Below are 27,508 nucleotides of genomic sequence, written 5' to 3'. Positions count from 1 at the left end.
TCATACTTAGAGAGATTCTCTATTCTTTTACCCCATCAATATGGCTTTCGTCCTAACTTCAGCACCGAATCCCTACTGTCTTCCCTGATTTCAAGGGTTCAACAACTTCACTCTCGAAACAAGTTCGCCGTCCTCCTACAATTTGACCTTTCCGCTGCTTTCGACGTTGTTCACCATGATATTCTTGTTTACCAACTCTCTGAGATAGGTATCAACTCCACAGTCCTAGGTTGGTTATCTAAATTCCTCCGCTCTCGTTCTTACATTGTTAACATGAATGGCACCTCATCCTCCCCCTGGAAACCGAATTGTGGAGTCCCGCAAGGCTCTCCACTATCCCCTATCCTTTTCAACATCTATATGTCCTCCCTAAAACTCCTCCACCTATCCCCCCTTGAAACAATTTACACTTATGCAGAAGACATCCTCGTCCTCCTCGAGACCGATTCGAACCTCACTGACCTGTCTAAGAACATATCCTCTTGTATAATGAACCTACAATCCTGGGTCCACACTGTGCAAATGAAATTGAATGAGTCCAAAACAAGACTTCTTTGGCTCGGTCCAAAACTAGATCACCTACCCACCTCCATCCCACTACCCTCTGGCTCCTCTCTGCAGCTTGAGTTCTCGAGCAATGTCTTGGGCATCATCATTGATTCCACATTGTCCTTCAATGACCACCTCCAATCCTTGGTAAAAAAATGCTTTTTCAGCCTTCACATGCTGAGGAAAGTTAGATCCTGCTTCCATCAAAAACATTTTACCCTCCTTGTCCAATCCATTATCCTCTCCAGATTGGACTATTGCAACTCTATCTACTTAAGCCTAACTAAGAAAAACCTCCACAGACTCCAACGGATTCAGAATGCCGCGGCCAAGCTCATCTTCGCTAAAAGTAAATTTGACCATGTCTCCCCGCTCCTGGCCAAGCTCCACTGGCTTCCGATAATCGCCAGGGTCCACTATAAATGCGCCTGTTTAACTTTCAAAATCCTATATGGTATCCTCCCTCCCTTTATCCCTCTTTCTTGGAATTCCTCAAACCCTAATACCACCAGATCCTCCCACAAATTAAAACTATCCTTCCCCTCGCTAAAATGCATTTCCTACACAGGAATTCTAGGGACCTCCCTCCACTTCAAAATCACTGAGCTCTGGAACAACCTTACCTCCCCTCTTCGGAACTTGAGCTCTCTCCAAGTTTTCCGCAAACATCTGAAAACCTGGCTTTTCTCAAAAAATGTAAGTCTCCCTCCAACTTAGGAATCAAGGAAACTCTTATATCTTGGCATCCCAAGTCCTCTAAATTTTCTTCACACTTCTACCTCTAATCCTCTGTTGTAGTTCCTTCCTATTTCTCCTACTGTAAACTGCGTCGAGCTCTACGAACGTGGAGATGATGCGGTATACAAACCTAAGGATTAGATTAGACAAGTTCCTGCTGAACCGGAACGTACACAGGTAGGGCTAGTCTGTCAGGGCAATGGTCTTTGACCTAAGGGCCACCGCGGGAGCGGACTGCTGGGCACAATGGACCACTGGTCTGACCCAGCAGCAGCAATGCTGTTCAGACCCAGTCTCTGTCTCCACCACCTCTTCCTGGAGACTATTCCACACATCTGCCACCCTTTCTGTAAAAAAGTATTTCCTTAGATTACTCCTGAGCCTTATCACCTCTTAACTTCATCCTATGCCCTCTCATTTCAGAGCTTCCTTCGACTCATGCGCATTTACGCCATGTTTACCAGTAATTTAAATCCAGGACAAAAAAAATATAAGTGTAAAATGATAAATTCACCATCAATAATAATAAAACGCTAGAGCGCGCATGCGCTCTCAAAAATTTGTGAGTTTTGGCGCCATGAGGTGTGCTTCTGTGGCAACATTCTAATTGACACCTCACGGCGCTTGCAGGGGCTTGAGGCGCATGCACGCGACTATGCTCTCTCTCTCTCCAAACCTCCCGGCTCCAGCGGCGTAGGCAGCACTTTAAACACGCTGCTTGGTGCCCTTCTCTGCCAAGTTCCTCTGCCGCGTCTCTGATGACATCATCGGAGACGGACGCGGCAGAGGAAATCGGCAGTAGAAGGCCGCGAAGCAGCATGTTTAAAGTGCTGCCTACGCGGCTGGAGCCCTGAGGTTTGTCGGCGGTGGGAGGGTCAGGAGCAGGCCAGATCGAGAAGGACAACGGCAGTAAAAGAAGGGGGAGGGGCCGAATGGAGCAGGGAAGATAAGGTAAGAGAAGGGAAAGGGGGGTGGGGGAAAATGCTGCTACTGCTTCTGCACAGGAAAGGGGGGGGGGGATAGGAGGGAAATGCTGTTGGTGCTGCATAGGGAAGTGGGATGGAAATGCTGCTGCACAGGGAAATGGGGAAAAATGGCAGACAGACAGCGGGAGGGAGGGAGACAGAAAGAAAGAAAGACACAGGGGCAGGGAGAGGGACAGAAAGACAGACAGAGAAAGGGGGCCAGAGAGAGAGTCAGTGGGAGAGAGAAAGGGGGCTGCTATGGGGGGAGGGGTGTGCTTGGGGCAAACAGCTTTGCTCTGGGGGGGAAGACAGAAGGGGCCATGGAGAGACAGGGAGAGGGAAAGGGGGCTGCTTTGGGAGGGAGGGGTGTGCTGGGGGGAGACAAGGGGCCATGGAGAGATAGGGAAAGGGGGCTGCTTTGGGGGGAGGTGTGCTGGGGACCGACAGCTTTGCTCTGGGGGGGAAGACAGAAGAGGGCCATGGAGAGACATTTGGGGGGAAGGTGGGTGCTGGGGGCAGACAGCTTTGCTCGGGGGGGGAGGGGGAGACAGAAGGATACAGACAGCAGCCAAGGAGAGAGAGGTAAAGAAAGACAGACAGACACATCTATTCTAGCACCCGTTAATGTATAGTATATTTATAATGTAAGTTTTTGTTTTTTTTGAAGCTAGAATTGGAGTTGCACATTTTTACCAACTCCACAGCCCTGGTAGTATACACACCATGAAGAAAGGGCCCATACAATTGCACACTCTTAATGACATTTGTTTAAAATCAAAATAATAGAAAAAAAAAAAAAAATTCTGACTGCCCATCCCAGATGTTGGTAATTCTTTATAGCATAAACATACTCTAAATTCAAGTTTTATTAATAAAATATACATTAAAGAATGGCATGGGAACTAAATTTCTCTGTCCCATCCCCGCAAGTTTTGTCGCTGTCCATGCCCCATTCCTGTAAGTTCAGCCTTAACCCCACAAGCTTTGAACACGTGGAGGGGCATAATCGAAAGGAACGTCTAAGTCCGTTTTTGTCTAAGTCGTCCAAAGTAAAAAAACAGCGTAGCACACATTTTTGAAAAATACGTCCAAAAAATATTTGTTTTCAGAAATCGTCTATCTATTCGTCCAGCCGCCTGATCGTCAAGATCGCTAAATCGTCCATCTTTATACCACATTTTTGTCCAACTTTTCGGCCAAGTCCAAAACGCCTAGAAACAGACCTTTTAGACGTGGGAGGGGTCTGCAAAGTGATGGACAGGACACGCACACAGAGCACCTAAAGTGGGCTACCTTACAGGGCACTGCTGTGAACTTCACAAAAAGAGTGCCACGTAATCATCTAATTATATAACCCTTATAGGTAATGGTGAGCCCCCCCAAACCACTTCCAGAATCTCCTAGACCCACCTATCTACCACCCCAATAGCCCTTATGGCTGCAGGAGCCACTTATAGGGCAGTACAAAAGGGTTTTTGAAGTTTTTAGGGGAGTGCACATATTTCACCATCAATGCAGTCATTACAGTGGCTTATGGGCATGGGGCCTCCTCTCCAAGGGTCCCTAACCCACCCCCAAGACCACTTAAGACGCCTCTGTGCAGCGCGACTAGGATTTTCTATGCGAGGCACCGATGTTCTGGAGGCAGAATTTAAAAGTTGTGATTACAATTTTTATGGGGGTGGGGGTCGGTGATCACTGGGGTAGTGTGTGTGGGTTTGTACTATGTGTTTGCAGTGCTTATCTGGTCCCTTTAGGTTGGTTTTTGTGACTTAGACCATGTTTTAAATGGTCTAAGTCACAACATCCAAGTTTTGTCTATGCTGCATTGTAAAACGTTCGATTATACATGCAGTTTGATTAAGTCTAAGTCTAATCATTCAGCAGCACTGTGAAGGCCTAGGTTGTTTTTAAATACATCCAAAACCCCCTTTCTCCTACCCTCCTTTTAAAGGAACTAAACGCAAAAAGATGTATGACAACTTACTAGCAACACATGCAGCTAAATTGGACCCCACCATCACCAACCTACTGACAGCTTCAACTGACCTCAAGGCTTTCCGCAAAGAAATCAAGACCCTACTATTCAAGAAATACACCCAAAGGTCCTAACCCCTTCCTTTTCCCCTCTCGCCCCCTCTTAGCATCCTTCCTTCAAAATTGTTTTAGACCTTACGCCTTTAATTGTATTCCTCTTCCTGGAAAAGTCCAGCTATCTTTTTGATGTACTAGGTCCAACGTCTTTAATTGTATTTCTCTTCCTGGAAATGTCCAGTTATCTTTTTGATGTAATCCGCTTAGAACTGCAAGGTACAGGCGGAATATAAGCCATTAATGTAATGTAATGTAAAACCCGGTTTTATTATCGGCACTTAGATGAATTTTGATAGTGTTCGTCCAAGTGCCGATTTAGGATGTTTTTGGACATTTTTCACTTTCGATTATGAGCTCCTTTTAATTTTAAAGTGTTTTGAGGCTTGTGCAGATGAGGACAGAGCTTGCAGGAATGGGTCAGGGACAGGAAAAGAACTCGCCAGGACAGGAGGAGGAAACGAGTTCCCGTGGGGACGGGGAAAAATTTGTCCCTGTGTCATTCTCTAATGCACTTCCCCCTAAGCCTCCCCCCAACAAGAAAACCACCACACAAAACATTTTCAGTTGAGTCTGCCTGATCATCAGGTGGCTTCCTATTTCTTGGTAACCCTCCCCCATACATTATTGAACATGTCAAACCCTCCCCCCATGTTTTATTGAACATGTCTAACAACCAATATATGCTGTAAAAATTAAGCATAAGGATCATGCTTGTTAATTAACCCAACTAGAAAAAACTTCCAGATTGGCTCCCTTGTATTCATTTCATTTTACAGGGATTCCTGCCCCCAGTGCTTGTGTTTGTACAGTCCATAGACAGAGCAAAAGAGCTTTTCCATGAGCTCATATATGAAGGTATTAACGTGGACATCATTCATGCTGATAGAACACAGCAGCAGGTATTTATTTATTTAAAGCAAATTTATAATCTGTAGTTCTATTTTTAAGTTTTTTTTATTGAATTTTTTTTCCATTTAACAACAAGTGTCATAAATTTTCATACAATTATCTTAACAATACACTTGATATTTTTATAATATATTTTATATATAACATTTCTTGTCTTATTTCTCTTATGGTTTTATATATCATATAATTGTAATTATTTTTCTTATAAAGTTATACAATATATATATTGTAATGATTTTATCAATTATTATTTAAATATGAACCTTTTCCCCCTCCCTTTATTACGTTATTTTCATGTAAGAATATCATCTATTATAATATTTTATTTATATTATAATATTATAATAGATGATATAATCTGTAGTTCTGATTAAAACCTTTCTATGTACTTTGCACAAATTACCAGACATAAAACACTTGTATAAGACAGTCCTAATCTGGTGTGAGCAAGGGAGCAGCCATTAAAAAAGAATGTCGTCTTTTAGAGAGATGGTTGCATGAAAGAAACTCACAGGTTTATACTGGTTTCTGTGTGAATTTACAAGAGAAGACAAATTTGCTTTACAGCCTGCCTTTCTAGTATAAAGTTTTATTGAACATGTCTAACCACCATTAAATGTGGCGAGGACATCTACAATATGTGATTCTGCTTTCCATAGTGCGCACTTGGGAAATTCTATAAAAGGCGCCTAAAGTTAGGCAACTAACTAAAAGGTCCTTTTTTCTAAGGCGCGCTAACTGATTTAGCTTGCGCTAAAGATTAGCATGTGCTGAATGCTAATGCTCCCTTAGAATATAATGGGTGCGTTAGCATTTAGTGCGCGTTAATCTTTAGTGTGCGCTAAATCGGTTAGGCGCCTTAGTAAAAGGACTTGGTAAAAATTGACTTCATTTATCAGCTTTAACAAGCTCATAATTGAAAAAAAAAAAAAAATGAATCAGGAGATAGACACCTCTCTTAGGCGCAATTCTACAAAAGATAGGCATCAATTTCATGGTGCCTGACAGCGCCTAACAGCAAATTAGGCATATTTAGGGGTGGAGAAAGACTTAGGGGTCCTTTTATCAAGGCGCGGTAGGGGTTTAATGTGCGGAATACCGCGCGTTAAACCGCCTGCCACGCTAGCGCCTCCATTGATCAGGCGGTAGTTGTTTTTGCTTGCTTCGGGGGTTAGCACGTGATGAAATGTCCGACGCGCTAGCACGGCTTGATAAAAGGACCCCTTAGACCAGCGGTCTCAAACACGCGGGCCGCATGTGGCAAGGAGGGTTGGGGGGTTCTGGTTCATGGGGTATTGGGTGTTCTGGGAAGTAGCGGCAGGAGGAAGTGGGCATCCCTCCTACCCGGATGCTTCAATGGGGGGCAAGGGTTCAGGGGCAGGAGAGAGTGGGCATCCCTCCTGCCGGTTTTGGTGAGACTCTTGGGGGATCCTCTTCCGCAGCTACATAGCTGATTGTGGCAGGGGGATTCCCTTGCTGCGATCAGCTGATGGCAAGGGATCCCTCAGCAATTCTCTACCTGGTGCCTGTGACATTGGCACCAGTTAGAGAATTGGGGCGGTTAGGCATTTGTCCCTTAGGACAGACGCGATTCTGGATAGGATGTCGGTGTGTGATTTTCAGTCGCTTCTTAGGCAGCTGCTGAGACTGGTGTCCTATATACAATCTCCCCTAGTGTTTCTGGTTTTTGAGCAAGATTTGAAGGCTATAATGCGGCCCGCGGTCTGGAGGCCATCATTCTCTTCCTTTTGGAGCAGCAGCCGGCTCGTTCGCTCAAAGCCGCGGGTTGGCGGCTCCTTGCGCTATCCACTCCTGCATCGGAAGCCTCTCTGATGTCACAACATCAGAGAGGCTTCAGACGCAGGCGCGGATCTCGCAAGGAGCCGCCACCCGCGGCTTTGAACGAACGAGCCGGACAGACACGCTGCTGCTCCAGGGGCGGTCCACTGTTCTCTTCCCTGCAGGCCCGACCAACTCTGGCGGCCCGACGTCAATTCTGACGTCGAGAGGACGTTCTGGCTAGCCAATCGCTGCCTGGCTGCCGGGAACGTCCTTTCCGACGTTAGAATTGACATCGGACAGCGAGAGTTGGTCAGCCCCGTGCAGAAGAGAAGCAGGGAGATGGCCTGTTCCTGATAGCGGCAGTAGCAGCAGCCTATTCCGTGGCGGCGGTGACATGGGGGAGAGCAGGAAGGAAGGAAGAAAGAAAGAAAGAAGGTGGGGTGGGGACAGGGAGCCAGAAAAAAAAGCAAAAAATGGGGCACGGAGGAACTTTTAGGTGCCCAATTACAGAATCTGGCCCTTAATTATTAAATTGGGAAGGGTGTTTATTCTGGCTTGTACTTAAAAAATAAAAAAAAGAATTGTATGGAATCATTATAGAAATCTATTAACTCTTTTAAAAAACAACACATATCACAAACACATAATCTTTTGTATTACTGTATTTTCGCACATATAAGCTGCAGATTTTCTGCCTTTGTGTAAATGTTACCTTTGCATAAACCGCATCTATGTATTAGCCGCCGCTCGAGTGTGTGCAGACGTTATTGTTCGCTGAATGCTTGGGTTCTGCATCCCCTTCCTTCTGTGTCATGTCTTCGTCTGTCCAAGTTAGATTGTAAGCTCTTCCGAGCAGGGACCGTCTATAAATGTCAAAATGTACAGCGCTGCGTACACCTTTCAGCGCTATATAAGTGATTAGTAGTAGAGATGGCCGCATATTAACATAGTAACATAGTAGATGACGGCAGATAAAGACCCGAATGGTCCATCCAGTCTTCCCAACCTGATTCAATTTAAATTTTTTTATTTTTTCTTCTTAGCTATTTCTGGGCAAGACTCCACAGCTTTACCCGGTACTGTGCTTGGGTTCCAACTGCCGAAATCTCTGTTAAGACTTACTCTAGCCCATCTACACCCTCCCAGCCATTGAAGCCCTCCCCAGCCCATCCTCCACCAAACGGCCACATACAGACACAGACCGTGCAAGTCTAAGGCCCAGTACTGGCCTTAGTTCAATATTTAATCTTATTTTCTGATTCTAGATCCTTTGTGTTCATCCCACGCTTCTTTGAACTCAGTCACAGTTTTACTCTCCACCACCTCTCTCGGGAGCATCCAGGCATCCACCACCCTTTCCGTAAAGTAGAATTTCCTAACATTGCCTTTGAATCTACCACCCCTCAACCTCAAATTATGTCCTCTGGTTTTACCATTTTCCTTTCTCTGAAAAAGATTTTGTTCTACGTTAATACCCTTCAAGTATTTGAACGTCTGAATCATTTTTAATGGAAATAGTAAACTGTCTAAACGTTGCATATCCAAACAAAACTGAAAAAGAATGGGTGCAGAAGAACAGGTGCCAATGTGTGCTGACACTTCGTTTTTGTCTGGGCTGCTTGCAAGAACTATTGCTTATGGCTAAAGCTTTGTGCATATGTGCCAGGCACATTCCTGCCCTGCTTTTTGTTTAATAGTGTAATTTAACTGCACATAAAACTTGATAAATTGCATAGTTCACTGCACACTTATGTAAATGGGAATGTGTATTAGCTGTGTTCCATCTGGAGAAAATATAAAAAATGAGTATAAGCCGTGGCTTATTTGTGCAAAACTATGACATAAGCACATATTTGTGTTTTATCAGTTATTTGTAAAGATTTATCCCATATTGGTCATCAAGCTTGATTCAGCAAAAAGAACAGAAAAGCAGAAAAAATGAGAAAAATCAAAAAGTAGGGCTGCGTATCAATTAACAATTTTTATTAATGTCATTAAGCATCCCCTCACATTTCTTCCTCTACAGTGCAAAATATAAACAGCAAATGTTAATTCTCAAAACTGATTTATTTCAATTACTTAAACTAAAACAATTTTTTTTCGCTTTGTTTTCCTTTGATCTTATTTTTGTAATCATCTTTCCTTCCCCCTTTGCTCTGAGTTCACCATCATCTTTCTTTTATTCTTCCATCGCCTATATCCAGCGTCTGTCCCTCTCTAACATCACACCTACATCTCTTTCTCTCTCTTCCTCTTTGTTTTGTGCCCCCCTCTCCATGATCCACATCTCTCTCTGCAGCAGCTCTTCTTACCTCTCCCTACACTCCTGCAGTCCCTCTACTCTGCACGCTCTGTCTCACTCTTTCTCCTGCTCCTTGTGGCCCTCAGAACTTGCCTTGAAGCCGCGTGCATTCACTGCAGTGTTCTCACTCGGCCCAAAGCCTCTCTCTATAGTGTCATAAATGGAAAGGTCTATCAGAGGAGGCTGGATGCTACAGAGAGGCTTTGGGCTGGGTGAGTAGCAGTATGCTTTCACTTCAATGTTCAAGGCAGGTTCAAAGGGGCAGGAGAGTGACAAGGGGGCTGCTGGAGTAAGGGGAGAGGTAAGTAGAGGTGCCAAGAGAAAGAGGAAAAGAGGCGGAATGCAGGGAAATGCTGGAAGGAGGAAGAATCAAATGCCAGACTATGAGGGGAAGAAAAATGGAGGGGAGATGCAGGAAAAAGAGCAGAGAGCATAATTCGTTAATTGCTTAATGCTTTAATTGCATTACATTTTTTAACACAAATTAAATGTGCAGCCCTATCAAAAAGCAAATAACTATATTTTATTTTTTATAAAATGTGGCTGATCCTTTTAATGATGCTAAGTAGCTTAAAGAACCTTTTTTACTCATTAGAGAGACAGTGCCATACAGAACTTCCGAGCTGGAAAAATCTGGATATTGATCTGCACAGCTTTATTAGCACGAGGCATTGACTTTAAGGGTGTGAACATGGTAATCAACTTTGACTTCCCAACCAGCTCGGTGGAATACATCCATCGAATAGGTGAGGAACCTCCACCAAAGCTGTCTGTAATGTTTGTGTGCTACCTTTAGCTGAGAGGAAATAAGAAATTAGGCTTTGAAGTGATTATGTGGCTGCTTAGCAAAAATTTGGATCGAGAAGAAAAGTCTTAAGTACAATGAAACTGACCAGCTATTGTGTGTGCTGGATTATTTACTCTTCAAAAATCTTTTTATTGCTGGTTATGGAATGTTTTGTGGTGGTGAACAAAGAACAATACAGGAAAAGCTACATATCGGAGAAGAAATCCTAATTAATTTAAATGTACCTAGGTAAAGCAAACAATAGCCAGGCATGGATGCACAAGGTCACAGAACCTAAAGGACAGCTTTGATGTATCCAAGTAGAGAGAGAGAAGCATAGACAGAGAGGAAAATGAAGGCAGACGATGGTCTATCCAACCTGCCCATCTACGCTAGCTACTGTCCCTTGCCCTTAGAGGGGTAGGCAATTCTGGTCCTCAAGAGCCGGAACCAGGTCAGCTTTTCAGGATATCCACAATAAATATGCATGAGATAGAGCTCAAGGAGGCGGTGCTTGCAAATCCATCTCATACATATTCATTGTGGACATCCTGAAAACCTGACCTGGCTCCTGCTCTCGAGGACCAGAATGTCCTCTCTCCCATCCGAACCGTGAGACAGGAATACCTTATAACAAACCGGAAGCTTCGGCACTCGGCTGCAATCTACACAGGCTGCTTCAAGGCCTTCTATCTCCTGGGCATTCCTCTGCTGCTGATGTCATCAGCAACGTGACAGAGGAACTCCCGGGAGATAGAAGGTCATGAAGCAGCTTGTGTAGATTGCTGCCGAGTGTCGACACTGCCAATTTGTTATAAGGTATTCCTGTCTCGCGGTTCAGATGGGAGGGAGAGATGGGTCATCAGGCGGAGGGGGGATAGAAAGATGCTACACAGGGGAATGAGAAGAAGGGAGAGATAGAAGCTGCAAGGGTTCTGCTGCATAAGGGATGGGAGGGAGGGAAGGAGGGATAGAAGCTGCAAGGGTTCTGCTACACAAGGGATAGGAGGGAGGGCTAGAAAGATACTGCACATGTGGGGGAGAGAAAAGAAATAGGAAGAATTAGGGTGGAGGAGAGGAAGGGAGAGATGATCATTACATGAAAAAAATAAGACATCTCCCAAAATAAGACTTAGTGCCTTTTTGGACCCTAAATTAATATGACTGTCTTATTTTCGGGGAAACACAGTATTATGCCAAAACATGGCCTATGTTGAGTCCATACTACTAAAGCTAGTGTACACCACGGTGTTTTATAAGAAAATGTTTTATTTTTATCTTGGAAGATTCCTGGATCATCGTCTAATTTTTTTAGTCATTCCAACTGTTTATATTTGGGTTTCTGCCAGGTATTTGTGACCTGGATTGGCCACTGTTAGAAGCAGGATACTGGACTAGATGAACCATTGATCTGACCCAGTATGACTGCTATTACATTCTTATTCCTAAGTGTGTCCCCTATCACCATCCCAATCCCCTTAATTCCAGATCTTTGTAACAAGAGCAGGGAAGATTTTACTAGTGCTTGTTTCCCCTGTTTCTGTGGCGGGAGTGATTTGTAAAATTGTATGGATAATTGATAAAGTATCTGATTCTTCCTTCTTCCCACTGCCCTCACCCCACTCCCACCCAGGCCGCACTGGAAGAGCAGGACACAAAGGAAAAGCAATTAGTTTCTTCACCGAAGATGATAAGCCTTTAATAAGAAGGTAATTTTAAAAATGTTTTACTTGAACTGTGTCATTGGTTTTGGCCAAATTGAAGCAGAGTTGTGAGTTTTGTTTTGGGTTTTTTTGTTTTTTTTAAAATATGGCAAAGTGAAAAGGTGAATTTATCACTTTCTATTTAACTTGTTAAGGTTGTTCTTATTTATATTATAACCTGACTTACAAATTCATGTTCCAAAAAAGAAAACATAAAAATTCATAATAAAATGACAAACTAGAAAGAATAGATAGTGGAACACATTTTTGTTTGGCGGGCCCAAAGGCTCCGCCCTAGCCCCAGCAGGATCTTGTGGCACAACCTCTCTCTCTAGTGCCCGACTCCCCCATCTACCTTCCACAGTCACTGTAATTTTAAATCTTCCGTCAGCTGCCGTGCAGCGTCAGCAAGCAGGCTTGCCTCGGAAGTCTTCATTCTGCTGCAACCGGAAGATTTAAAATTACAGCAGCCAGGAGGAGGTGGGTGGGGAAGTAGAGCCATAACTGACTCTGACTGCCAATTTTTGGGGAGGCCATGGTCCCTGTGGCCTCCCCCAATCCATTCCCTTGGGGTTTTGCAGCCCAAATATTTTACCTTGCATTTTTTAGCAATAAATCTTAGCTGCCAAATTTCAAACCATTCTTCAAGCTTTGCTAGATCCTTTCTCATGTTATTCACACCATCAGGGGTGTCTACTCTATTGCAGATTTTGATATCATTTGTAAAGAAGTAAATCTTACCCGACAACTCTTCAGCAATATCGCTTACAAAAATGTTAAAAAGAACAGGCTTAAGAACCAAACCTTGACACACACTACTAGTAACATCCCTTTCCTCGGAGCAATCTCCATTGATTAAGGATTGTCCTGAAAAGTCTGTCCTGTTTGCGACCCTCAGACTGGGAGTAAAGACCATTGGTTTTCATTGATTAAAGGTGGAAGTCAAACAACCTAATAGATTTAACATTATTACACTTTAAAAGATTTGGTATATCTGAATATTAAATAGTGGCATGTAGATATGGGAATTCATAGAGTGCCAAAAGACTTCTACTATATTATGCAAGAATAAAATCCAATAGAACACAGGGATATTTGGAGTATTGAGATAGGACAGATAATTTCTCCATCTCAATGGCAAAAATTTTGGTCCTGGAGAATACATACTACAAGATCAGCATCTATGAGTCAAACATGGTTGTTTATATTACATAGAGTTTTATGGACCCCTACGAGATTACAAAAATTAGATAGTAATAGATCTAATAGATGCTGGCATTGTAGGATAGAAGTGGGGACATTGGACCATTTACTATTCTTTTGTCCCTGCATTAATTCCTTTTGGAAATTAATTTGGCCCCAAATTAATAATTTATTAGAAAATCATGTTGGACTATCATATGATACAATATTATTTGGAACAGCAATGAGAACACAAAGTCAGATTTCAGCTAACAATAATAAACTTTTATTAATTTTAACAGGGGTCGCCATACAGCAAATTACTCAGAACTGGAAGGATTACACTAAATTGAATTACACTTTTTGGTGGAATTCAATTTGTCATATATATAAAATGGAAAAAGTATTGGCATTACAACAAGGTTATATTAAAAAATTTAATAAAATATGGGGACCATTGACAAACTATTCTACTGATCAGATATAATAACACATGTATAAAACATATAGAAGGGGTAGGGAGGGAAAACTATTGTAATATTAATATGATATAAAATTCTGACAAAGGGTTTATTTAATTCACATTGTAAGAACATTTAATAATAATTTCAAGTGTTTTTTCATAATTGAATGTATTACATGTATTTCACTTGATGTAAGAATTTAAAAAAAGAATAAAAAATATTTATAAAAAAAAAAAAGAACACAGCATTGCTCTGGGGCATTTAGGAAATCGTGTTAACCTGCATTGTAAGGCTTCATTAATCTAAATGTGGTTTATTTACTAACATGCATTTCCATTAAGACTGTGAATTATTTCTAAGTAGCAGCTGTAGTTAATTATATCAATCCAGTCTAATCTGAACCCAGCTGTTATTACTGTATTTGCTGCCTGCCAAAGAGCCCTGGGGGTCTGGTTAGTTCTGTCATCACATCACCGAAGACAAAATGGGTCATTGTTTGTATTTGGCACACACCTTGTTCAAGTGAAGCTCAAAGTGACTTACATTAGGCACAGTAGATGTCTTCCTGTCCCTAGAGGGCTTACAGATGACCAAAGTCAAAGACACGTCACAGGAGAGGACAAAGAAAACAGAACACTAGAATGGTAAAAGGCCTATTGACTAAATAATTCTCAGACACAAGACAAGATGCAGCCATGTTTTGGTGTTCGCCTGCAACAAATATTACTGTGTAAAAAAAAAAAAAAATATCTTTGAAAAATAATGAATAAACAAATGACCAGGTTTGTTTAATAATTTACCATATTGATGTATAACAATATTGAGTATAGTAGTGTTACACAGCAATATGGTTCATTGCATATTTGTTGGAATTAGTAAATAGACTTAGTCATTTGTTTAATTACTCATTATTTTTCATAGGATATTTTTTAGCCTGTTTATATTTATTGCAGATATAAAACCCTTGATGCAAGCGAATACCAAAACATGGTCACCATCATAGAAACATAGAAGATGACGGCAGAAAAGGGCTACAGCCCATCAAGTCTGCCCACTCTGCTTACCCACCCCCTGTCTATGCCCTAATGACCCAATTTCCTTATCTTGACCCTCGTAGGGATCCCACATGGGTATCCCATTTATTCTTAAAGTCTGGCACGCTGTCTGCCTCAATCACCTGCACTGGAAGCTTGTTCCAATGATCAACCACTCTCTCTGTGAAGAAATACTTTCTGGTGTCGCCATGAAATTTTCCGCCCCTGAGTTTGAGTGGGTGCTCTCTTGTGGCCGAGGGTCCCTTGAGAAAGAAAATATCATCTTCCACTTCGACACGTCCGGTGAGGTACTTAAATGTTTCGATCATGTCTCCCCTCTCCCTATGTTCCTCGAGAGTGTAGAGCTGCAATTTGTTCAGTCTCTCTTTGTACGAGAGACCCTTGAGCCCCGAGATCATCCTGGTGGTCATCCGCTGAACCGATTCAATTCTGCACACATCTTTACTGTAATGTGGCCTCCAGAATTGCACACAGTACTCCAGATGAGGTCTCACCATGGCCATGTACAACGGCATTATGACTTCAGGCTTTCGGCTGACAAAACTTCTGTTGATACAACCCAATATCTGCCTTGCCTTAGATGAAGCCTTCTCCACTTGATTGGCAGTTTTCATGTCTGCACTGATGATTACTCCTAAATCTCGTTCTGCTGAAGTCCTAGTTAAAGTTTCTCTGTTCAAGAAGTACGTCCTGCATGGATTTCCGCTTCCGAGGTGCATGACCTTACATTTCTTAGCATTGAAGCCTAGCTGCCAGGTTGAGGACCAACTTTCCAATGTAAGCAGGTCCTGCGCCATATAATTCTGTAAACTGCATTCACTTACTATATTACATAGTTTGGCGTCATCGGCGAATAGTGTTATTTTACCTTGAAGCCCTTGAGTCAGATCCCCTATGAATATGTTGAAAAGGAGTGGACCCATGACCGAGCCCTGCGGCACTCCACTGGTCACCTCCGATGTTTTAGAGAGGGTACCATTAACCACCACCCTCTGAAGTCTGCCACTCAGCCAATCATTGACCCATGCAGTTAGTGTCTCTCCTAACCCCATCGATTCCATCTTGCTTAGCAGCCTGCGGTGTGGGACACTGTCAAAAGCTTTACTGAAGTCCAGGTACACGACGTCCAAAGACTCTCCCAAGTCCAACTTTCTTGTTACCCAGTCAAAGAAGCTGATGAGATTGGATTGGCAGGACCTACCCTTGGTGAATCCATGCTGACTGGGATCCCGAAGATTCCCTTCATTCAAGATCGTGTCCAATTTGCTTTTAATTAGTGTTTCCATGAGTTTGCACACTATTGATGTGAGACTCACCGGTCTATAATTCACAGCCTCTACCCTGCAACCCTTTTTATGCAGCAGAACGACATTAGCTAATTTCCATTCCAGGGGAACTTTCCCCTTACTTAGGGAGAGATTGAATAGCTCAGCCAACGGTTTCGCCAGGACATCGCTCAATTCTCTGAGCACTCTTGGGTGCAAATTGTCTGATCCCATGGCTTTGTTCACCCTTGAGTCTTGCCAGTTCACTGTAAACTACACCTGGTGTGAACTCAAAATTCTGAAACGGGTCTTCTGTGCTTTGTGTTGCCTTCAACTGCGGACCGTGTCCCGGTGCCTCACAGGTGAAGACTGAGCAGAAGTATTCATTCAGTAGTTCGGCTTTATTGGAATCTGCTTCCACGTAACTTCCGTCCGGTCTTCTAAGGCGTACTATCCCACCTGTATTCCTTTTTCTGTCACTAATATACCTGAAGAAGAATTTGTCCCCCTTTTTAATGTTTTTTGCCAGAATTTCTTCCACTCGAAGTTTTGCCTCCCTAACTGCCATTTTGACCGCTGTAGACCTGGTCCTATATTCTACCTTTGCCTCTCTTTTCGCCGTGCGCTTGTAGGAGAGAAACACTTTTTTCTTCTCCTTAATGAGGTGCGAAATCTCCGCGGTGAACCATTGGGGTTTATTGTTTCTTTGTCGTTTATTTACTGATTTTATGAAGCGGCTAGTTGCTTCATGTATGGTTGATTTCAGTGTTAACCACTTAGCTTCTACATCATCGGTCTCCGCTTGGTCCTGCAGCGTCCGATGGACGAAATCTCCCATGCGTGCGAAGTCTGTGCCCCGGAAATTGAGTACCTTTGTTTTCGTGTTTGATCTAGGGAAGCCTTTCCTAAGGTTGGACCATACTATGTTGTGGTCGCTGGAGGCTAGCGTATCTCCTACTGAGACCTCTGAGACGCTTTCCCCGTTGGTGAGTACCAGGTCGAGGATCGCCTGGGCCCTAGTGGGCTCCGTTACCATTTGTTTGAGACGTGCTCCCTTTATGGAGGTTAAGAGCCTCCTGCTACCGCTGGTTGTCACTGAAAATGAGTTCCAGTCTGCATTAGGCATATTGAAGTCCCCTAGCAGTACAGCTTCTCGTAGAGTGATATTCTCTATGTCTTCAATTAATTCTGCGTCCATGTCTTCCAGTTGTCTTGGGGGTCTGTATACCACACCTAGATACAGGCATTTTTCTCTGCCTCTTGCCATGTCTACTGTCTGATAATTTAGTCAATAAAGTCACCTTTTACCATACTAGTGATCTGTTTTCTCTGTGACTTGTGTGGTGGGGGAGGTAAAATCTGCCATCTGATCAGGCCCTTTTGTGCCAACACATGTGCCAGACCAAGCGGAATCTGAAGTGGCCAAGTGGGAATATATAAAAAAAAAAGTTAGTGTTCTCAATAACTTGCACCAATTCTCCTTCCAAAAGAGATTTCTGGTTAATATTTCACCAGGTATCTTATTGCATTATCCTCAAAACAACAATATCTCATATGTGCTTGAGAAATAAAAATAATGTTTTCTTGCCAACAGCCAGATAATCTCCATAGACTTTTGGCTTAGGCATGTGCCTTCCAGTTATAGCAACAGTTCAATATTTCTGCTGGTGCTCTACTAAAAAGGAAACAAAAGATGTCCAAACATAGGCCTTAGGTAGGCCAAAAAAGGCCTCTGTTGCATCTGAGTTTTTCTTAGTTCAAAGTTCAGTATTCTCCTTTGCTTTGCGCTTCTCAATTTCAACTCTGAACAATTTTTTTTATAACCACTGTATCAATCCACCACTGAGCTCTGTTGGCTCATAAGCTCAGCGGGGAGGTGAACTAACCACTCTTAAAGCTGGTTTAAAAATCTCTCCCGGTGGGGAGGGTTGCTGCAGAAGGCACAGAGGAGCGCAGGCGCTGGCTAACTGACTACAGGACGTCCTGTAAGCAGTCAGCTGGCTCCTCTCCTCCTCGCCAGCATCTCAGGGCACACATGGAATCTGCCGGGGCACAGAGTTCACGATAAACTGCTTTAAAGCTTGCTTTACCCTGTGCATTCCTTTGTTCTCCAGATTTTCCCTGCTATATTTCTCATCTCTGACTTGATCACCTTTGATGTGATCAGCCTCTTTTGCTACTCTGCCCAGAGGGCTTACAACTTAAGTCAGTACTTGGGGCAATGGAGGGTAAGTAATATACCCAGGGTCATAAGAAACCACAGTAGGATTTGAGCTGGACTTCCTGGGTCTCAGCCCTCTGCTCTGATAGGCTGTTCCTAACCCAGCCCTAACTGTGTGTGTTTTTGTTAAACAGCATTGCCAATGTTATTCAGCAAGCCGGATGTCCTGTGCCAGATTATATAAAGCATTTCCGGAAACTGCAGACGTGAGTACTCGGATTGAAATCGTATTGAATATGCTGTTGGTAGATGTAGTTATATTGACTTATCTATCTTTTGCAAAGTTCCTGGGTCACAGTTTTTATTCTTTCCCTTAAAGGTAATTATTCTTAATCCATATCCTGCCAGACTTTCCCAATTTATTGTCAAACATGATTTACTTGAGTGCACTAATTCACATGTCAACACAACACTTTGTGCTCAAATCATAACCAACACTGGCTAGTCTATATATCAACAATATTAATAGTAATTTTCTGAGTTTTGGGACAGAGACTGTTATGTGTTGGAGTCTGTGTGGACAGAAAGGGACATTTTAAACATATGTGGTGAGAATTCCCTTAAGAACTACAGGCTTGGCGAAATAGTGGGAATCCTGGAAAACATAGTGACTGTTAGATTGGGGAAGCAGACCAAAGTTGTCCTTAATTGGATTGTTTTGGGAATAGAGGAGAGGGGGGTAAAGCACAGTTATCCCAGGACAAGCAGGCATGATATTCTCACATGTGGGTGACGTCATCTACGGAGCCCCAGCGCGGACAGCTTTTCAAGCAAACTTAATTGAAGTTTCAAGTTTGCTATGCTGCACCACGCATGTGCATGCCTTCTCGCCCACTAGAGGGCGCATCCCCACCTCGTGGTCCTCAGTTCAGTTTTTTCCGCGGAGCCAGAAGCCCTGTGGAATTTGTGCTCTCTTCTGTTTTGCCTTCTGACACCGCGGCTGAGGGTTTTTTTCTCGGTCGCTGTGCTTGATTTGTTTTTTTATTTGTTCGTGTGTAAGTTTTCGTCGGAAAAAAAAAACAAAAACCTTTCCGGCAGCCATATGCAACTTCAATGCTCCGGCTGCTGTAAGAAGGCAGTTTAGACATCGCTGGCCACAGGTAAAGGGTAGGGAGGTTTGCCGGACCGGGCCTGTTAGGGGGGGTGGCATGAGTGCATGGTGGAAGCGGCTAAGAGGTGTTCTCACTGCAGGGGGGGAGGTGAAAGCGCCACGAAGGTAAGGGGCAGTGAGGTAGAAAGGGAAGAAAGTGGGGTGGAGAGGAAAAGACGCTGAAGGGAAATGGGTAAAACAGAGTGGGGAGAAGGATGCTGAAAGCACATGGGGAAGACAGAGTGGGGCGAAGGACATGGGGAAGACAGAGTGGGGAGAAGGACGCTGAAAGGACATGGGGAAGACAGAGTGGGAGAAGACGCTGAAGGGAAATAGGGAAGAGAGATTGGGCGAAGATGCTGAAGAGAAATGGGGAACAGAGAGTGGGGGGAAGATGCTGAAGGGAAATGGGGAACAGAGAATGGGGAGAAAATGCTGAAGAGAAATGGGGAACAGAGAGTGGAGAGAAGATGCTGCAGGGAAATGGGGAAGAAAGAGTGGGGAGAAGGATGCTGAAAGGACATGGGAAGACAGAGTGGGAGAAGACGCTGAAGGAAAATGGGGAAGAGAGAGTGGGGAGAAGATGCTGGCAGGGAAGAAGACAGAGATGCCAGACTATGGGGGGAGCGGAGGGAAGAAGATGGGTGCCAGACCAATTTGGAGGGGGGGGGAGAAAGAGAGAGGCACAGTAACGGAGCAAATGGAAGACGCAGAGAGAAGAGAGACAGTGGATGGAAGGAACTGAATGATGAGGAAAGCAGAAACCAGACAACAAAGGTAGAAAAAAAAAATTCTATTTCTTTTTCTTTTTTTGCTTCAGGATAAAGTTGTATATTAGTTGTGTTGATAAAAATTTATAAACAAAGCCCTGCCAGCTGAACATCTTTCTCCAGTTCAGCAGCCAGAACTTTGATTTATAAGGAAGGAATAAGCTAAATATTGCAGTACTGAGGCTTGTATGGATGCTGCGGGGACAGTGACGGGGCGGTGAATGGGATGGCAGTGACGGTGACGGGGTGGTGAATGGGATGGTGGTGAAGGGAATGGCAGTGATGGGGAAGGTGCAGTGACGGGGACAGATTTTTTCTCATTCTCTAGTTCTGAGCTCCCCTGGGAAAACAACATAGAAAATTAAATAAATACATTTTCTTGGGATAATGTCTCCAAATGGGTTCATTTTACACAAATATGACCAAAATGGACCTCATTCCAATGCCCGGATATATTTGAGATAACCCCGGTCTCACAGATTAACTGCTAATGCTTATTTTAATACTTACTTTGACATTGTGCCAAAGAAAGATGCCTTCTGGAGTTTATAGGTTATGGTTATTTTAATACACCGCCTTTTCTTCATGGATATCAAAGTGGTTTATAATACACTGAATCATAATCGGATACTCTTAAGTATTTTCCCTGTCTGTCCCAGCAGGCTCACAATCTTAACTATGGTACCTGGGACAATGAAGGGTTAAGTGACGACTCAGGTCATAAGGAGTGGCAATGGGATCAAAGCTGCAGCCTCAGGGTGCCGAGTAGAGAATGACACATGGACAAATTTTTTCCCGTCCCCGCAGTAACTCATTTTCCCGTCCTGGTGAGTTCTTTTTCTGCCCCTGACCCATTCCTGCAAGATCTGTCCTCATCTGTACAAGCCTCATAAGTGTTCAAGGCTTGTGTATTTAAAGCAGAACTTACAGGAACGGGGCTTGGACAGGGAAAGCAAGAGAACCTATGGGGATGGGACGGAGAAATTGAGTTCCTGCAAGGTAAAAAAGTGTCCCTGTGTCATTCTCTAGTGCTAAGGCAGCTGTTCTAACCACTAGGCCATTTATCAAGGCAGGCTTGTGAATTCTTTCTAATCAGATCGGTAGCACTGGGACAATATCTGTATGTTTCTACCTCATATTTTTGGGTTCTGATTGCTACGAGGGTCATTTCATAAATAATGCACACTTTTTTTTTATTTACATGTTTGTTTATTTTTTTTCAAGTATTTCTTTACAGTCCTTCAATATAGTCTCCCTGCTTTGCAGTGACTGAGTCCCAACATCCGGGAAGCTTCATTATTCCATCCAAGACACCGTTTTTGTTTAGTCGCTGAATGGCTCGAGTAACAGTGGAAGAAAGCTCTTCCAGAGATGCAAAACAATGTCCACGCATAGGTTGTTTCAACTTTGGAAAAAGGTCGAAGTCTGGTGGACTCATGTCTGGACTTTAGGGAGCATGAGGTAACACCTTCCAGCCGTATTCGCGGTTTTTCGATGACGACATTCCATGAAGAATGATGGCCCAGCCAAGAGCAACCGAGGTCGGGTTTTGTGCATTTTTTTTACGGTATACTGATGTCGGTGGAATCTCTGTGGTTTCAGAAAGTTCCTCGTATGTCGCACGACAATCTTGTTCAAGAGTATCGGCCACAAGTTTCGCATATTGTCCATCGGTTGTTGATTGCGGCCTTCTTGGTCTTGTATCATCATCTATGCTCACACGAAAACTCCAAAAACAAGTTGCCCACCAAGAAACTATACTACAGTCCACTGTTAACTCGCCACAAACTTCACGTTGTGCACTGTGGATTTCTGTCAGGTTTCTGCCACGTAGAGTTTCAATCTTAATGTACCATCTCTGATTGTCAATAGACACAGTACCCAATACACCTGCAGCCTCCATTTCCCACACTTGTCACAGCCACACTATGTATACTACAGAGCTCCTAAGCGCATGTCCTGCTGCTTCAAGCATTGAAGTGACAATAAAACAAGGTTTATTGCAATTGCATCATCCAGTCCCCAATGTTGCCAACCTGTGCATTATCTATGAAATGACCTTCATACTTGAAGATCTTCCCTTTTGACATGTAGTACAGAAGAATCACTTTCCGCTAGCATGTCCATACATTAGTGTTTAGGGATATGCAATGCATTTGGGTACATTTTAAGTTTTTTAAGGAATGCTAATTTGGCTTAACACACATTAAGTAAATTAGTATGCATTAAAAATCTGTTAAAACAAGTGTGTGGCATGAGCCAGGAAAAATCCTAAATGAACTGAAAATTGTTGCCTTTTGCATGTCACTTACTGTTGCTGTTGTGCTTTTTCTCTTTCATCACAATATCTAGTTTTCTTGCATATTTTAAATGGTAGTTCATTATTACTTCTCTTACTAATTACAAATTCTTTGTAGTAAGCAGAGGAAGAAAATGATCAAGAACCCTCTGAAAAGAGAACAGATTCGCACAACACCTCGGTACTTCTTGGAACAGGCCAGGAGAAGAAAGTATGTCTTTTCAGGCAGGCTGAGAAGCTCCATGTTGTTCTGTAGCTAGCATTCTTTGGATTTTTGTTTTCATTTGTAGTTTTCAATATTCAACTAGAAAAAAGAATTTAGGCCAGATTCGCTATATGGCGCCGATATCGGTAGCTGCTGATCGCATGTCAGTCACGCAATGGTGCCATATAATTGCACCTCCGGGAAAGATAGGCACCAGAAATGTAGGCCAGTGTTTTCCAGGTCTACGTTTCTAATGCCTATCTTTGTGAATCGTGCCTATGTAGGTGCATTAGTCCACCTAATGCTACTTCTGCATTAGCCATGCCCACTGTGGCATTAGGCAGTCTAAAGCCCCTACGGAGGAGGTGTGATTCCAGCACCAATTTTGTAGGCACTGGTAGATGCTTTGAAACTCAGTTTAAAATGTTTAAATGGCGTTTTTTACTGGGCTTGAGCACCTACCAGTACTTAAAAAAATTGCCACTGGTTAGAAAACCTGGGCTTTAATTTCTAAGGGGAGTAGTTATCAAGCCGCGTTAAGGGCTTTAAGTTGAGTTATAAGCCCCTTAATGCAACTTAGAGGGCCCTAATGTGGCTTGACTTAATTTCCTGTGGCGATATTTAAGTTGCTGCATCTTACATAGTAATGAGATGCAAAAACTATATGGGGCTCATAATTGAAAGAGAAAAACGTCCAAAAACCGGCCTAAGTCAGCACCAGTGTTCCCGCTAAGCTGCGCTGGCGCACAAAATATTACCTCGCAGCGCACAAGTTTCTCGTCACAGCGCACACAGTGTAGAGCACAGTTCTTCAACCGCCGGTCCGCAAACAAAATCTTGCCGGTCCGCGAAGGATTCGGTCCCCGCCGCAACGAAAGGCCGGCGTCAGCTGACTTGCAACTTCCTGTTGCAGTCGCTGTGCCGGGACTCCTGCCTTCGCCGGGACTCCTGCCTTCCACCGCGTTTGCCTCCTGCCTTGTCTCCGCACCTCCAGACCAGCAGCGGCAGCTGTGTATGCTTTTAACTTCGGCACAGAGCTGCCCCTAATCAATAGTTTAGCGCGGTTTCATAAGGCAGCCTCGGGGCCTTTGCTAGGCCGGCCCACATCGCATCATCGAAGCGGGCCGGCTATCAAAGGCCCCGAGGCTGCCTCATGAAACCGCGCTAAACTATTGATTAGGGGCAGCTCTGTGCCGAAGTTAAAAGCATACAGAGCTGCCGCTGCTGGTCTGAACTCTTGGGCCGCTGAAGGAGGGCAAAAAGCAGCTGTCCTGGAGGTTTCCCTTCCTCTCGCCTTTACAGGTTCCTTTTTTCCACCTTTTTTTTTTTCCTTCAAACGGCAACGGGCCCCAGCATCGACATCAATCAAGTAAGTTCCACTGTCAATCAAGCGGTTCTGCTCGGCCAAAGCTTCCCCTGTGACATGAGCCACCCTCAGGGGAAAGAAAGTGACCCACAAAGGTGAGGGGAAGGGGGGCAGATGATGGAAGTTGGGGGGGGGAGAGAGAGAGAGAGAGAGAAGGGGCAGATGATGGAATGGAGGAGATGAGAGAGAGAGAGAAGGGGACAGATGATGGAAGTGAGAAGAAGGGAGAGAGAGCAGAAGGCAGATGGATGTCAGTTGAGAAGGGAGAGCAGATGCTGAATGGAAGTGGGGAAAGAACACATACTGGATGGAAGGAGGAGATAAATAAAGGGGGAAGAAAATAGTAAGATAATGGAGGGGTGAGGGAAAGGGGTGACAAGCTGTGTGTAGACACAGTGAAAAGAGGGAAACGGGACTAAATAGTAAGAAAGAATTTAATTTAGATGGAGGCAGAAAATAGAGAAGGAAGACCAGAGAAGAAAAGGGAAGAGAGAGCAGAGAATGATCAGATCTGAGTGGAGGAAATGAGAAGAGAGATATGCTAAAAACCACAGGGGGGAGGGAAGGATAGAGATGCCAGACCATGAGGGGAACAGAAGGAAGATGATGGATGCTAGACCAAATTGGGGGGTGGGGGGGGGCAGGAGGAGAGATGGCAGGGAAAGACAGACAGTGAATGGAAGGGGCAGATGCTGGACTGAAGAGACAGAGAAGGTTATCATGCTGCTGTACCGGGCCATGGTACGCCCTCACCTGGAGTACTGCGTCCAGCACTGGTACTTTAAAAAGGACACGGTACTACTCGAAAGGATCCAGAGAAGAGCAACTAAAATGGTTAAGGGGCTGGAGGAGTTGCCGTACAGCGAAAGATTAGAGAAACTGGGCCTCTTCTCCCTTGAGCAGAGGAGATTGAGAGGGGACATGATAGAAACATTCAAGGTACTGAAGGGAATAGACTTAGTAGCTAAGGCAGGGAGAACGAGAGGGCACTCTCTAAAGTTGAAAGGGGATAGATTCCATACAAACGTAAGGAAGTTCTGTGGTAGAAAGCAACATATTTATTTGGCTCATAACTTGCTGGCGCCCGATATTTTTAGCTCACAGTGAAAAAAGTTTGCTCACAACACCCGCCCGCTTAGAGGGAACACTGGTCAGCACTTGGACGAACATTTCTCAAAAACGTCCAAGCGCCGAAAATAAAAACGGGTTTTGGACGTATTTCTAAACGACCTAGGCCTTCATAGTGCCGCCAACGTCCAACGCTAAACGGGGCGTTTCGGGAGGCATGTTGAGGGCAGGAATTGGACGTGGGCTGGCTTAGACTTAGTCGTACAGCATGTATAACCTACAGCCCAGGATTGACAGAACTTGGACGTTGTGACTTAGACCATATAAAAAATGGTCTGTCACAAAAACCCACCTAAACTCACCAGATAAGCACTGCAAACACATAATACAGACCCCTACACACTACCCCAGTGATCACCGACCCACCCCCCATAAAGATTTTATTCACAACTTTAAATTTCAGCCTCCAGACCATCACCTGGCCACCTTGCATAAGAAAGCCTAGTCATCCAGCACAGAGGCAGCTTAAGTCATCTTGGGGGTGGGTTAGGGACTCATAGAGAGGAGGACCCATGCCCATAAGCCCCTGTAATCACTGCATTGATACTTAAACATGTACACTGCCCTATACACCCCCAAAACCCATTTTTACTGGCATATAAGTGGCTCCTGCAGCCATAAGGGCTATTGGGGTGGTAGATAAGTGGGTCTAGGGGATTCTGGAGGTGGTTTGGGGGGGCTCACCGTGACCTATAAGGGAGCTGTAGGGAGGAGAAGCCATGCACCCTTTTTGTGAAGTTTACAGAGTGCCCTGTAAGGTACCCCACTATTTAGGTGGCATGTTTGGGTGTGCAGTCCATCACGTTGCAGACCCCTCCCACATCCAACAGGGCTTGTTCTAGGTATTTTGGACTTGGATGGAAATGTGGTAAAAGGATAGACGATTTAGTGGCTTGGACGATCAGATCGGCAGGACGTATAATTAGACGATTTTTGAAATGAAAAAAAAGTTGGACGTATCTTTCAAAAATGTGTCTTGGCTCTTTTTAACTTTGGACGACTTGCGAGATGGACGTAAACGGACTTAGATGTCCCTTTCGATTATGCCCCTCCACGTGTTTTGCATCTCATTACTTTGCAAATACCAAAACAGTAATTGTGTTAAGGCCATAAAATCATAGTAAAATAACGCTAGCGTTTTGCTTGGCTTATTTCAATGGCTGAGAGCATCAGGCCATAAAGTTGCCTTTTACTGCATCTTACTTTCCCCCAAAATAATTAAATAACAGATTTCAACTTTGTTCTTTACCCTGTTTACCTTACAAATTTTTCACCCTTTGCTTCATTCAAAACGATGATGAAAAATAATAAGCTCAGAAGTGCACCTGAAATCCCAGTATACAACGAGACAATGTGCATACAATATTTTTAGTTTTAATTAATTTTATATATATTCTAGTGAAGCGTAAAGTAGAGAGCCTCTAAATCAGGGGTAGGTAATTCCATTCCTCGAGAGCCAAAGGCAGGTCAGGTTTTCAGGATATCCACAATATATATGCATGAGATACATTTGCATCTCAAGGAAGGCAGTGCATGCAAATTCATCTGATACATATTCATTGTGGATATCCTCAAAACCTGACCTGCCTGTGGCTTTCGAGGACCGGAATTGCCTACTCCTGCTCTAAATCAAAATGTTTCATTAATAGTATTATGCTTGTAGTTTCTATAAAAAACAAAACTTAAATGACTAAAAGGTTGATCGCAATCGACCAGTTGAACGCAAAGGCAACGCAAGTCGATTGCGATAGACTCATGTTGCTTTTGCGTTCTGTTCTCCCTGCTTCCCTGACGCCAGGTCAGGTGTGTACAAGCACCGGGCCTACAGCCTTCCCCCGACATCAATTTTGACGTCAGAGAGGAAATTCCAGGCCAGCCATTCGCTGCCTGGTTGGCCTGGAACTTCCTCTTCGACGTCAGAATTGACATCGGGGGAGGGGGGAAGGCTTGTGGGCTCGGCGCTTGTACGTGCCTGGCCTGGTGTCAGGGAAGCAGGGAAAATCGGCAGTGGTGGCTGGGGGGGGCAGGGAGGGAGAAAGAAAGAAAGGGGGGCAGGGAGAAAGAAAAAGAAAGAGAGGGAGGGGGAAATTTTGGGTTGGATAGTATTGCCTTATATGGAAGAGTACCAGTATGACTGTTTGTTTTGGGGTGGGGATTTGGCTATTGGGTGAATTGTTTTGTGCTGTATTTGTCATTGTAAAAATTCAATAAAATGTGTTAAAGTAAAAATTAAAAAAAGGGAGGGGGGCAGGGAGAGAGAAAGAAAGTGGGGGGTAGAAAGAGAGAAAGAAATTAAGGGGAGGGGGCAGGGAGAGAGGAAGAAAAGTTGGACTCATGGAGGGACAGAGAGAGATGTTGGTTGGGGAATGGAATGAGGTCTGGAGGAGAGGAAGCATGCAGGAGGCAGAAATAAATAAATATTGGATTTACAGTCAGAAGAAGGAAGTGCAACCAGAGACACATGACACCAGATAGCAAACATAGGAAAATGATTTTATTTTAAATTTAGTGATCAAAATGTGTCCGAATTTATATCTGCTGTCTATAATTTGAACTATATCCCCCTTTTACTAAACCGCGATAGCAGTTTTTAGCACAGGGAGCCTATGAGTACTGGGAGCAGCGCGGGGCATT

General features: G+C 43.9%; 1 protein-coding gene across 2 annotated transcripts in view; it reads left to right on the top strand.

Annotated features, from left to right (window-relative positions):
• DDX52 (DExD-box helicase 52) overlaps positions 1-27,508 on the top strand; it is a 55,454-nt gene that overhangs the window by 22,331 nt on the left and 5,615 nt on the right. For both annotated transcript variants that reach the window (XM_033922711.1, XM_033922712.1), the window contains exons 10-14: positions 5,123-5,245; positions 9,935-10,085; positions 11,760-11,835; positions 18,151-18,222; positions 22,294-22,386. In XM_033922711.1, coding sequence (XP_033778602.1) covers positions 5,123-5,245; positions 9,935-10,085; positions 11,760-11,835; positions 18,151-18,222; positions 22,294-22,386 — 515 coding nt within the window. The remainder of the gene's footprint in view (positions 1-5,122; positions 5,246-9,934; positions 10,086-11,759; positions 11,836-18,150; positions 18,223-22,293; positions 22,387-27,508) is intronic.

This window comes from Geotrypetes seraphini, chromosome 15 (assembly GCF_902459505.1).
Source record: "Geotrypetes seraphini chromosome 15, aGeoSer1.1, whole genome shotgun sequence".
Lineage (NCBI taxonomy): Eukaryota > Metazoa > Chordata > Amphibia > Gymnophiona > Dermophiidae > Geotrypetes > Geotrypetes seraphini.
The sequence above is the reverse complement of the archived record's forward strand: the minus strand, read 5'-3'. Positions and strand labels throughout refer to the sequence as shown.